Source organism: Narcine bancroftii, chromosome 1 (assembly GCF_036971445.1).
Source record: "Narcine bancroftii isolate sNarBan1 chromosome 1, sNarBan1.hap1, whole genome shotgun sequence".
Classification (NCBI taxonomy): domain Eukaryota; kingdom Metazoa; phylum Chordata; class Chondrichthyes; order Torpediniformes; family Narcinidae; genus Narcine; species Narcine bancroftii.
This window is the reverse complement of record NC_091469.1, coordinates 189,924,283-189,937,845: the sequence shown is the minus strand read 5'-3', so window position 1 is coordinate 189,937,845 and position 13,563 is coordinate 189,924,283. Positions and strand designations below refer to the sequence as shown.

The following is a 13,563-nucleotide window of genomic DNA, read 5'->3' as shown; positions in this document are numbered from 1 at the left end:
GAAGCTTATTTTGTTCCTGTGATTTAAGCCTTTCTTGGGGTGGGGGGGGGGGTCCTTCTCTGACCACTTGCTTAACAATTAACCTAATCAGATGTGGAGTTACCACAATACAACAGTTCTCAACCTTTTTCTTTCCACTCGCGTCCCTGTGCCATTGGTGCTCTGTGATTAGTAAGGGATTACTTAAGGTGGTCTGTGGGTGGGAAGAAAGAGTTTGAAGACCACTGCTTTAATCATCCCTCATTGACTCATCATGTGCATGGTTTCAAAACGCTAAAGGAAATGGGCCAATGACAATTTTTCTCAAGCAAAATATTTCAGTAACAATTGGGTCTAGAGCAGTGATTCTCACCCTTTCCTTCCCACTCACATCCCACCTTAAGCAATCCCTTACTAATTACAGAGTTCCGATGGCATAGGGCACACATGTCAAACTCTGGCCCGCGGGCCAAATTTGGCCCTCAATATAATTATATTTGGCCCGCAAGATCATTTCAAAAATGTATTAGAGGTGGCCCGCTGGCCGCCGTGCCAGTATAGCGCATGCACAGTAATACAACAAATCCCAGAATGCATTGGCGTCAGCCTGCTAATCGCCCCCACCTCCTCTGTTTACGTTGCAGGGTCTCACCGTGGACTCTGGTTTTGGGGCCTGGCCGGTGTCAGGGGAAGCCAAGGCCGCTTCCCAGCGCCCGGAACCGGAGGCCTCGGGCCTGACCTCGCCAGGACCGTTGCCCACTCCCCCTCCCTGCCGCAGGCCGACCCGCGACTCACGGTGACGGGGCCGCTGATCCGCCGAGATGCCGCCCTGCAGCAAGAGCCGATGCTCCTGCACTGTCGTTGTCCAACCCGATCGCCCGCAAACCCCGCCCTCCCGCACACAGGCCTGAGTAAGGATTATGAACTTTAATCTCAGGATAAAACGATCTTCCAATAGTTTTATGTCACAGTGATAAATATATTCCTGGTTAAAAATGGTCCTGCACCTGGATACAAGCTCATTAGGCATAAAACTTGAAAAGTGTGTCAATCGAAGGATATCTGTACCAATGGAAAAAGGGCATGGCAAATAACCCTGTTAGAGTTCATGCCCACAATCAGTCACCCATTTGATTGTTTCAGGAATCATGTTATTCTCCCACATTCTCAATAGCCCTCAGATTTTACCATTCGACAGCACACTAGCAACATTTGACAAATCCTCTATTGAGAAATATTATTTATTGAATATTTTATTTCTCATTTGTTAATGCTTCTGGAAAGTTTATCCAAAACTATTATTAAACATTTATTTTAATAAGAAAAAGTTTAACATTACATATGTTGAAAGAAGAGAAAACATGCAGATGTTGTTGAAAATTTTCAATAAATATTTAGTTCGGCCCTCGACTTAGTCCAAGTTTTTAATTTTGGCCCTCCGTGAATTTGAGTTTGACTCCCCTGATCTAGACAGATGTACTTCCCTTTCCTTCTCTATGCTAGTGTAGAGAGAGTTCTTTAAAAAGGCATTTTGAGAAAAACGTCTGACCCAAATGTAAGTGCCTAACTTTTCCGGTTAGATTTCTTCTGGGTGATAATAAAATAGAACACAGTAATTTAATAAGGGCTAAAAAAGAAAGCAAACAACTCGCTAAAAATAAATTCACCAATGATCATAGCTATAGAAACTGACATCAGCTCCTTCGAAGCTAGGCACAATTTGTTTTTGGAATGTCATCTAACTTGCGAAGCAGCTCAAACAACTATGTGCCATTAAATGTATTGTCCTGTCAGGTAAATTCATGATGAATCTTATTTTGTCTTTTTCCACATACTTCAGTTTTTAAAAAATGTCTGCGTTTGAAAAACACCTTTCATTTCCGCAAGTTACATGGCACCTCTCAACTAAAGAATTGGGAAATGTGTTGAGAGAAACATGATAGGCTGCAGACACTGTGATTGTAGTTAAAAACACCCAAATGCTGGAGGAACTCAACTGGTCTTTTCCCCTCTAAAAGAGACAAAGATATATTACCAATGATTTGGGCCTGAGCCCTTCATCAGGTGAGGCTGGCGGGGGGGGGGGGGGGGGGGGAGAGGAGGGAAAAGGAAGAGAGAGAAAAACAGAAAAGGCAGAAGCAGAATATATCAGAAAGTCTCAGAATTCAAACAATGGGGGAGGAATCCAAACCAACAACAAAAGGTGTCAATTGGATGCGATAAGGGACTAAATAGAATTTATCATGTCTGTTCGAAAGGATACAGGGAATGGAGAGATGGTTGGGGGGGTGGGAGGGTTCTAATGAAAGCCAGATAAGTTGATATTAATGCCATCTGGTTAGAGGGTGCCCAGCCAGAAGATGAGGTGTTCCTCCAATTTACAGGTGGTCTCAGTCTGGCAATACATGAGATCATGGACAGACATGTCAAAAAGGGAATGGGATGGAGAATTGAAATGGGTCACCACTTTGGACATTCACACTATTGCAGCAGACAGAGCCAAGTTGTTCAACAAAGTGATCTCCCATTCTCTCCAGGGTAGATCACAGCAGGAACACAAGATGCAAGAAGATGACCCTTCGCAGATTCACAAGTGAAATGTTGCTTTACTTGGAAGGTGAATGGTGCTGAGGGAGGAGGTGCAGGCACATGTGGAGCATTTTTTTTTTAAAAAATGGATACGTGGCTAAATAGTGATGCACCTAACAACATGGTGGAATTGGAAGAGCACACGGACTACAGGGTTGACGGAGAGGCTGAAGCAACAGGTAAAAGTAGAGGGGGTGGTTTATGCATCTATGTGAATTGATCATGGTGCACCAACTATCATTGCTGATACTCATCGCTCTGTGGATCTGGAATACCTGATTATTAGACCTTTTCAAATCAACCATGAGAGTTTACATGCATCATTGCTGTTGCAGTTTATGTACCACCGGACACTAATGCTAAACTAGCTATGAAAGACCTCAGTGCTGCTATCAGCAAGCTGCAGACATTGCATCCAGACCGAACCTTTATTGTGGCTGGGGACTTTAATCATTGCAATCTACGTATGTGCTTCCAAATTTTACCAAAATGTATCATGTAACACGAGGGGAAATAAAACTTTAGATCAGGTTTATTCAAATGTGGCCTAATGCTTACAAAACCACGACCCTCCCTCACCTGGGACAGTCTGACCATCTTTCACTGTTTCAGTTTCTCAAGCTTAGCCCAGTCATTAAACGTGCAAAACCACAATGAAGACTATTAAGATCTGGCTTGAGGGTGCTGGCTTTGTTCTTCAGCAACATTTTCAACATACAGATTGGAGTGTGTTTGCTCCCCATGCTACAGACTCTCAGATTGATATCGATTTATATGCCAACTCTGTCCTCGAGTATACAAACAAGTGTGTGGATGAGCAACATCATAAAAACAAATTAAAATATTTACTAATCAAAAACCATGGATGAACAGTGAGGTTCGCCATCTGCTCAAAGACAGAGATTTAGCCTTCAGATCTGGAGACTGGGAGACTTACGGCTCAGCCAGGGCCAACCTAAAGGAAGGGAATGTCTCAGGCTAAACACACGTACAAACAAAAGATTGAAAAGCACTTCAACTCCTCGGACCCCGGCACATGTGGCATGGCATATAGATCAGTACAGACATAAACCACCTAGTTCTGTGCTCCCTTCCAGATGTGCCTCCTTCTCGGAGGAGATTAATTACTTCTTTGCTCGCTTTGATTGAGAGAACAAGATCACCTCCAAAGTGGATCTTCCACCTGATGAACTGCCTCTCTCACTTTCTATCTTTGAATTTGGGCCACCCTGAGTAGGGTGAATGTATGGAAGGCACCTGGTCCATGTGCTTAGAGTCAGTACAGAACAGTTGGCTAGGGTCTTCACAGACATTTTCAATCTGTCCATGGCCCAGGCTGTTCCCATGAATTTCAAGATTGCCACCATTGTGCCAGTGCCGAAGCATTCCACTGCTACGAGTCTGAATGACTTCCGTCCAGTTGCACTCACCCCCATTATTGCAAAGTGCTTTAAGAGATTGGTTTTTTCCCCCATCAACTTGGACTCTCATCAATTTGCCTTACATACCACCAGGTCGACTGAGGATGCCATTTCCACAGCAATTCACTACAAACTTCGTCAGCTTGGTATCGGCTCATGCTTTTGTAATTGGATCTTGGACTTTCTGACTTACAGACCCCCATCTGTTAAGATAGGCAATCTCTTCTCTTTCATTCTCACCTTGAACGTGCCCCAAGGCTGTGTGCTGAACCCTCTCCTGTATTCCCTTTTCACCTATTACTGCATTCCTGTATATAGTTCTAATTCCATAATCAAGTTTGTAGATGACACCATGGTGGTTGGCCTGATCAGAGAGAATGATGAGCCGGCCTATAGGGATGAGATCCAGCACCTGGTCATGTGATGTGCCCACAACAACTTGGTACTTAACACTCAGAAGACCAAGGAGATCATTGTGGATGTCAGGCGTGCTGGAAGCCACACTCATGTCCCTATTTACATCAATGGAGTTGTGGTGGAATGTGAATCAAACTTCATATTCCTTGGTGTCCACATTTCCAATGATCTCATCTGGTCCCTGAACTCCTCCATCCTGATCAAGAAGGCGCAACAGCAACTTTATTTTCTGCAGAGTATGAAGAAAGTAAACTTCTGTCCCAGGATATTGATGGATTTTTAATCGCTGTACCATTGAGATGATACATCTATGACATCTCACTGTGGTCTGGCAATTGTCTTTTATCAGACTGTAAAGCACTTCAACAGGTGGTGAAAACCGCCCAGATTATCAGCACTCAATTGCCCACCATTGAGAACATCTATCAGGGATGCAGTCTGGGCTGGGCAAAGAGTATCATCAAGGATGCATCATACCCAAACCATGGATTTTTTTCTCTTCTTCCATCTGGTAGGCGCTATAGGAGCCTTTGCTCTCGAACCAGCAGGCTCAAGAAGAGCTTTTCTTTCCTCCCCACCCCCCACCTCGAGGCTGTGACCCTGCTGAATTTTAAATCACTGCACTGAAATGTCCTACCCTCAGATTATACTGTCAGTACTTTTATAATTGTTTGTTTGCTGAATGCGCTTGTTTTTATTTGCATGTAGTTATTTGTATATAGCACTATTTTCTAAAATTCCCGATTGGATGCTAAATTGTATTTCATTAGCTTTATATTTTACTTGGCTCAATGACAAGAAAGTGGAATCTAATCTAAATCTCCTGCAAACAGGGAAATTGTGTTTACCATTGTTACAAAAGCAAACTCTGGAGCCAACTCATGTAAAATCCCACAAATTGAAAGGAAAATGATTTCCAGCTCTTTTGCCAAACATACCTGATCAGATGGATCACACCTTATTTTAGGGATATTAGATGTAACAGCACAAAACCAAGTTTTCATTGGTAGTTCAGTGCAGAACTGAATGTTCACAATTCTGAAAAAAATATATGAACATCCAATCCACTGACTTACTTTAGGCCAAAACCAAGAGCTAGATCCTTAATCAGCCAATCCATTTATCATTTTTTAAAAAAAAATCAGCGTGTGCAGAGAATAACATCCAGCTGCGGAGAGAGAAATAAAATCACCATCCACTCTCAGCATTACATACACAAGTGTTTCAAAACAAGAGCACTGGAAATAACGTCTGTTTGATAAAGTTACACAATCATTTAAACCTCAAGGTTCAATTGTAAATAGAGTCAAAAGGGGAAAAGTTCAAGGGCAAAAAGAATCTATTTTAGTGACAGGGTTCTCTTAAAAAGATAGTGAAGTTCTTTAAAAGTTACACCATGTTTGCAGTGTGTTTGGATTTATTTATGGCATGAACCCTTGAATAGGTCTTGAACAAGAGATCACTCGGAGCATTGAGCATGAACGCTGATAAGCCTCTACAAATTATTTTGGAATGAGGGGAGGGGGCAGCACAGCAAAGGACGTGACAAAACCCACCAGGGCAGTTATTCCTTCCCCTGGGATCCCCAGGGCAGTGATGTTCCCTTCTCACCCCCTCCCCGGAGCACTGCAAGTCACCCAGTCGCCCTCAAGTCCAGCACCAGGGCACTTCACCCCCTCTCCCTGCTGGGTCAAAACAGGGCCCCCAACCCTGGGCTGGTGGGGCAGAGCAAGGAAGGGCCCGCGGCCTCACTCACATGCTTCAGGCAGCGCTCCTTCAGTTTCTCGATCCCCGTGTCCTCGGTCACCTCCTCCATCCACTCGGCCCCTTCCATGGTGCAGATATGGAGCCGCAGCACCTTCCCCGCAAAGATCTTCTCCTCCTGCACAAACATGGTCCCGAGCCGGCCGCAGTCGCCTTTCAATCGATTTTGTACGGCCTTTCAAAATCCCTCGTCCCTCCCTCCCTCCACCCACCCACAACCTCAAGGACCAGAGCAACCTTTCACCCGCTCATGAGGGAGTCGCTTCGTCTTAGCCTAATGCGCATGCGAACAAACGCGCCGTGCATTCTGGTCATTGTAGTTTCTCCTGTTGCTGATGGTATTGCAGAAAATATTTAATATTCAACGTGAATTTACTGTCATATATATATTTAACGTACAAATCTCAATTCTTACTTGCTGCAGCCAACGTAATTTGTTCCAACTGCATTAATAAACAATTAACTTATCACAAATGCAAAACAGAAAAAGAATTAATAAAATATCAAAGTATAGATCAATAAATGTTCACAGTGCAAAAGGAAATCTGACGTTATTAGGTCTACAAATGTGTAGCATTGACATGTTTATATACAAAGTGTTATTGCCACACACATGGCCTCTGGGTAATGCCCACTTCAACTGTTTTGAGGACATTTACACAGAGTTTTACCCCTCAATGTCTTTTGGCAGCAGGCACTCTATACAGGCAGTGATTTTTTTCCCCTCTTCTCCCATCTCCCCAGAGCCACTGCAAGCCACCTCCTCACCCTTGGGGTCACCAGGGCAGTTCGCTGCTTTCCCAGGACAGGGTCAAAAACAGAGCAGTTGTGATTTGCTCCCATGATCTGGGCCAGCGGGCCACAGCAGTCCCTGGAGTAGGGGCCCATAGCCTGACTTACATACTTCAGGCAGTCTTCCTTTATCCTGTGACCTCGATTATCTTCTCCATCTACTTGACCTCCACCATGATGCAGATATGGAGCTGCAGCTCCTTCCCTGCAAAGATCTCCCCCTCCTGTACAAGCATGACCTTGATCATGGCACCTTCCACTGCTATTCTTCCCCATAAAGCTTTTGCTTTGGCTGCACCAAGCTTCAGGGCATCTCTTGGCACTTACTCCTGCAGCCTGGAATGTGTCAGAATCAGAATCAGTGTCATGAGCAAGTCAACATCACGGTGCAAACATTTATATAAACTACCTGATAAAAGAAAATAAAAATAGTGCATAGTACAATTGCTGAACCATCGCCCGTGCAGCTCGCTGAGCAGCTGTGCAGTGCTGCGGGCCTGGTCACCGTTCACTCACCTGGCCGGGGGGCCATGCGCGATGCTGCGAGCTGGGTCATGGCACACCGAGGAGTTGAGTACTCACCTTCAAGATGGTGCGGGGGTCCCATCATCTTTACTGCAGGTGAGTTGTAGGCACAGAGTGATGTCACTTCTGGTCACGGGTGTCTGGGCCGGAAGGGATTTAAAAGAAGAGGCAAATTTAAATAAAGGCGCTTTTGCTAACTGACACTGTGTCTGGTGAATTCATTTAGCAGCTCTACTGGGGTAGTTGCTACAATAGTGCACTAAAAGTCAAAGTAAGGCAGTATCATTGGTTCATTGATCATTCAGGAATTTGAGGGCAGCAGGGAAGAGGACGTCCTTGTGCCACTGAGAGCTCATCTTCAGGCTCCTGTACTTTTTTCCTGAGAGTATCCAAGTGAAAAGGGCCTAGCCTGGATAGAGGCTGCTTTCTTAAGACACTGCCTCTTGTAGATGTCCTCGATGGACTGAAGTCTGGTGTCCTTGATGTTGCAGGCTGAGTTAACATCCTTCTGGAGTTTTTTTCTTGTCCTGAGAGTTGGCACCTCCATACTAGACAGTGATGCAACCAGTCACAGTGCTGTCCATGATTTACTTTTACGTTTTATTTTTGCTCTCTGTGATGCACCTGTAGATATTTTTGAGAGTCTTTGATGACATCATCAAACACATCACCAATAGCCACTGGTGAGCCTTCTTTGAAATTACATCAACATGGAGGCTCCTCGGGGATTTGAAATTCTTGACCTTCTCCACTACTGAGCCCTTGATGAGGACTGATTCATGTTCTCCTGACTTGCTCCTGAAGACCACAATCATCTCTTAGTTTTGTTAACATTGAGGATAAGGTTGTTAGTGTGATGCCATCAAACGAGCTGATCTATCTCCCTCCTGTAAGCTTCCTCACTGCCATTTGCAATTCTGCTGACATCTTTGGTGTCATCAGCAAATTTGTAGATGGCATTGGAAGTTGTGCATCGCCACACAGTCATAAGTGTGTCGTGAGGAGAGCAGGCAAGCCCACATTCTTGAGGTGTGTCTGTGTTGATAGTCAATGAGGTGGAGACATTGTTTCCAATTTGTACTGACTGTGGTCTTCCAATGAGAAAGTCAAGGAGCCAGTTGCAGAGGGAGGTTCAGAGGCCCAGGGTTTGGAGCTTGTTCACCAGCACTAATCGAATAATGGTGTTGAAGGCTGAGATGTAGTCAACGAAGAGCAGCCATTTGTATGAGTTGCTGTTTTCGAGGTGATCCAGAACTGGGTAGAGAGCCAGTGATTCTGCGTCTGCTGTGGAGTGATTGTGACAATAGTTGAATTGCAATGGGTCAAGTTTTTTGCTTAGGTATGTGTTAATTCTGGCCATGGCCAGCCTCTCAAAGCAATTCATCACAGAAGATGTTAGTCAGATGGTGACATTCCCTTGTAGACATCTCATTGTATTGAAAGACCAACCACTTTCAGGTTGATAAAAGAGTGTCTTTTACTAAGCTGATAATATCCAGCTGTACTTGATGCATATATCCATTCATGTCCCTGGGAATAACCCATATATCAGAGAGCCCTCTGATACTCAACTGTTCTGAATTGACAATGAGTTTTGCATCAGATCTTCCTGAAAATCCACAATTTACAATTTGAGTTGATTGATTGTATCATCCTTATTGCAGCCATCTCAATGGGAGCACGAGTTGCAAGTGAGCCATCAACTGTGTATGAAAAGCTCTCACTGACAGCAAATCTTGTTGCTTCTTGAGTTCAGTCGATTAGGTACTCTGCCAAATGGTTTTGACAGTTTCAGGAAATCATTTCACATGTTCCTTTGTGTTCTTCTCCCATAGGGCTTGCAGAACACATTCTACTGATTACTGCCTGATAGATGTGCTCAAATTTATTCCCCTGAAATAATGGTTTTTTTTGAATGGTAGGTAGTGTGACAATGTCCTTCTGAATGGAATGTTACAAGTTACACAGACCAGGACTATCCTTTGCAACATTGGGGCAGGTAGACCCTCAGCATGAAGTGAAACTTGATGTTTGTGTACATCAGTTCTATGCACTGTTGAATGCAGCCATACATAAAGGTTGCCATCAAGACGAAGGCAAAGTAGACTTCAGAACTGACAGAAACTCATATTGCTGAGCAACAATCGCTCCCTGCCTTCTGTAAGCTGCTGAAACACTATTTATCCTAAAGAGTAAGGTACTACAAGTTAGTACCAGTGTTGTATTCATGAAATCCTCTGAACCATCTGGTAGAATTAGCAAATGAATGTCAGCGTCCTCTCTCAAGCTAACATCCCCAACATTGAAGCCTACTTGCACTTGTTCGAATCCAATGGACAAGTCATGTCATTTGTATTTGTCATACCTTCCCAAAATAGATGGATAATTTCTACTCATGAATGCTGTCTAACCTGTTGAGCTCCTTCAGCAATTCTTTGTCTTTCCAAAATAGACTGTCTGATTCAAGCTACATCTCAGTAAAACACTACCAGGCAGAGATACCAACAACAGAGAATTAAACTCTTCAGAAGTCATGAAAGGAAAATTTATTTTCTAAAACAACATCGACATTGTGAAACAATGGAACCTTAGGTAACTGGAACCTGGGTTCAAGGTACTTCCTGATGCATGTGTCTACCAGGCCAGCAGGGAGCAGTCTTTACTCAGTTTAACTGCACTACATTTTTTCTTATTCACTTTCTTAGAATGATTTATACACTCAATAGCTAAAGTAAAAATAACACCGCTGAGAAAAAAAAACTTTAATCACTGAAGGTGAAAGGAGTTGAAAAAAAAAACACGTACAAAAATAGTTTACAGCTTCCCTCAAACCTGCAGCATCAGAGACCTTTCTCCATTCTCCCATTGTAACTTGGCTAAAATCCTGGAAACTCCAGTAATAGTAGGATTTTCACTAACAATTCAAAAGAGGGTAATTTACTCCCATTTCTCAAAGGAAGCAAATGCTCGCATTATCAGTGCAACTTGGCTGCTGAGAATGGACAAGTTCAAGATTTGTTTTGCAATTAATGTGATGTGGATTCATCAGAAATTTCCTCCCAGATAGGAAATTGAAAGGAACCCATCCCTTTCACTCAAGTGAGGAATGCAGCTGATTTGTGATCCCTTTCAGTGGTGGTTATTCCATGTGTGGAAGTAATACGGTATTGAGATAAAGCAACATGAGCAATGCACTTGGGTGATCCAATTATGGTAAACTGATTACTATGCAAATGGACCACATTATGAATTCAAATCTGATTGTGGCAAGTTGTAATATGTCAGTCGTTGCTCATTAAAAGAACTTGTACCTCTGGAATCAGACAATCAATGAGCATTAGATGCAGGTTGGCATTTCTGTGCAGTGTGGATGCACGACTGCATTTTGAAGGTGCTGTCATTTGATTAAAACTCTAAATCAAATTGCCCATCTGCTCAATTAGAAAGGCATATAAGATCCAGAGACACACAGATAAGTAAGTGCAAGGAAGTTGTCTTGGAAAATGTTTATCATCATGGAATATTTAATTTAGTCACTATTTCATAGCTTTGGGTCATTTCTTTGTGCATGTTGAAATTATGGTCACAATTGTGGTCACACTAGAAATAGGCTTAATGTGTTCTAAGAGTCTCTTGGGTCTTGAAAGGTGCTGTTCAGATATAAATCTTTCATTTTTCTTTTCCTGATCACTTATGATTGGAAATTAATAAAAGTATGCTGTATCATGAAAGTTTCAGGTCTTGTAAGATTCCAACTGTTCCTTCATATTATTCAAAAAAGTGGACCTCTACAAGTTTTAAGAATAAATTGGATAAATGGATGGGAAAGGTCAGGAGGGTTATGGAATGGGAGCAGGTCAATGGGATTAATGGAATGATGGTTGGCACAGACTAGAAGGGCAAAATGACCTGTTTTCTGTGCTGTCGTGTTGTATTGTTCTATGATTCTCAAATCTCTCCTGGGTCAAGGCTACACATTAATTATTTTAGTCTTACAAGAAGTAGTTGTCTCTTGTAAGTAGGGGTTACATTGAAGTCGTACAGGGGATGATCATGTACATTAATGGGAAGGTGGTGAAGCCACTTGCCTAGTCACTTCATTGTACAAACAATTGCTTGGACAAATCCTGGGGGAGCTCGCTATTATCAGAAACTCATGAAGATTTCCATAAACTCAAGCATTGGGACATACACATTTTTGAAGAGAAAAGAACAAATGTACTGTTAGCTTTTTATGTGAATTAGACAATGTATTTCATATTTATTATGAATAATAAATGTTATTACTGTACTGATCACTAACAAAAAGCTGATTCCCTTTCTTTACCTGTTATGCTCATCTTGGCAAGGCCTTTGATTTTATTATAGAATAATTAATGTCTGTGGTGGGGGAGTGAATTTCCTCGGAGATAATGGAATCAAATTTCTGCATGAAATTTAATCCTGCTTTAATTTTGATAGAAGGTTGGCTGACACCACAGTGAGCCCATTTTGAGCGGCTTCAATCCTACAGAGCTCCAATCGTAAGAGAGACAGAGCCTCGTGAGGGAATTGTATGCTGTTACTCCATTCTACATGAAAAAAGTACTTCTTCACTTCACCCTTGCCTGAATAGATCTCATTCTAACTTCAGAATTATGTCCACTCAATCCTTATTCCTATTCAAAAGGTGGTTGGAATATGGGCAAGAGAACTATTTCTCCAGATCAAGATCATTCATAATTTGTGACATTAAACACCCAAAGACACTGCCTTACTTCTCGTGCCCCATTATTATTATTATTGATGTATCTATTTATTTGTCCCCTTACTGTGATGTTGTCAGATGGTATAAAATAAAATGTGATGCTGCCACAAAACCCCAAATTTCATGACTTGTTCATGACCATAAATTCCGATTTGATTTAGTCAGACCTCTTTCTGGACCCAGGCAAAGATATTTAGCTTTGGTTATCAGATCCAAGATCTGAAGGTTGTGCTCACCTCCAGGACATCTCGCTCCGTTGTCAAAGCACTGGGTGCGGCCGCCGCCTAATAGATATGGACATGTTGGTGAGACATGTTTCTCCCCTCAATCATCCATTGAATTCGAGTGAAAGTCATCCTCCCTCACCTCTTCATTCAACCCTCTGAAGCCCTAGTAGACAATTGCGCAAAAGAAAACAAGCTTGGGAGCGAACTAAAATAATGAACAATAAGTAAAGGTGACAGATTCATTGAAACTCGATGGAGTAAAACCTGGTGTTTTCGACTTGGCTGACCCTGCTGTGCTTGCTATCTCCTCCCGCCCTCTCTTCCAGTTAGCGGAGTGCTCAATTATTTATTGATGGGTAGTGATATTGTTTCTGTTACCGAGATGCCTGGAGCCAGAGAAAGGTGTCAGGGATCCGATAGAACTTCACCATAATTAATCCTTGGAAAAAATCTAGACTAACTTTTATTGCTTTATCTGTCCCCTGCTGAAGCACCAAGCGGTTATATTTTTTGCATTTCGCTCCTGCTATGTTTCCTTGGAAAATCTTCCATGCTCGGAGTTTTTCACAGCAATGAAGTTTGCGGAGCATCTGTCGGCGCACCTAACGCCGGAATGGAGGAAGCAGTACATCGAATACGAGGTGGGGACTCCGACGATTAACACTTGCGCTTTACCACTATTTCTAGACCATAATCGGAGCGCTGGATTTGGAACGGAAGCTGTTTATTCCTCTCCTCGGGTGAAAGTTGGTCTGGAGGGAGGTGAAGTTGGGTCCCAAAGTTTGGCCACGAGTGTGTGCTGGTGCCCCAATCACACTTCTATCGAGTTATATAAGAAATGGTTAATGATAACAACATGTTTCTGCAGACGCCTTCGAAGGTTATTTGTTGACGGTGTTTACCAGCAATTCTCACTAGTATTGGGATATTTATTTGTTTGCAGAGGTGAATAGAACCAACAATCTTTCGGGGCAGTTTCTGAGAGATTTCATAGTGGAGATGTGAGAATTGTATGTGAGCTCCCAGTTCCGTTCCCATTCAGGGTGTGTATCCTTGGAAGAGGCGCTCTTCTTCAGAGACTGTGCGGTCGATCAAACAGATT

The 13,563-nt window shown here is 42.9% G+C and overlaps 2 protein-coding genes across 4 annotated transcripts in view; one reads left to right on the top strand and one right to left on the bottom strand.

The window, feature by feature from the left end:
- The window catches only part of ubac1 (UBA domain containing 1), a 76,830-nt gene extending 70,442 nt beyond the window's left edge, over positions 1-6,388 (bottom strand). The window contains exon 1 of one of the 3 annotated variants that reach the window (XR_011340192.1): positions 6,163-6,387. Coding sequence is in view for 2 of the 3 variants with exons in the window: in XM_069885532.1 (XP_069741633.1) it covers positions 6,163-6,300 (138 nt within the window). In the remaining variant the exon portion in view is untranslated. Of the gene's footprint in view, positions 1-6,162 lie in introns of all 3 variants that reach the window. The other 2 variants (XM_069885532.1, XM_069885519.1) reach the window with 2 other exon arrangements.
- Positions 6,389-13,033: 6,645 nt separating this feature from the next.
- LOC138753293 (xenotropic and polytropic retrovirus receptor 1 homolog) overlaps positions 13,034-13,563 on the top strand; it is a 79,016-nt gene continuing 78,486 nt past the window's right edge. The window contains exon 1 of the mRNA XM_069916165.1: positions 13,034-13,102. Within this exon, the coding sequence (XP_069772266.1) occupies positions 13,034-13,102 (69 nt within the window). The remainder of the gene's footprint in view (positions 13,103-13,563) is intronic.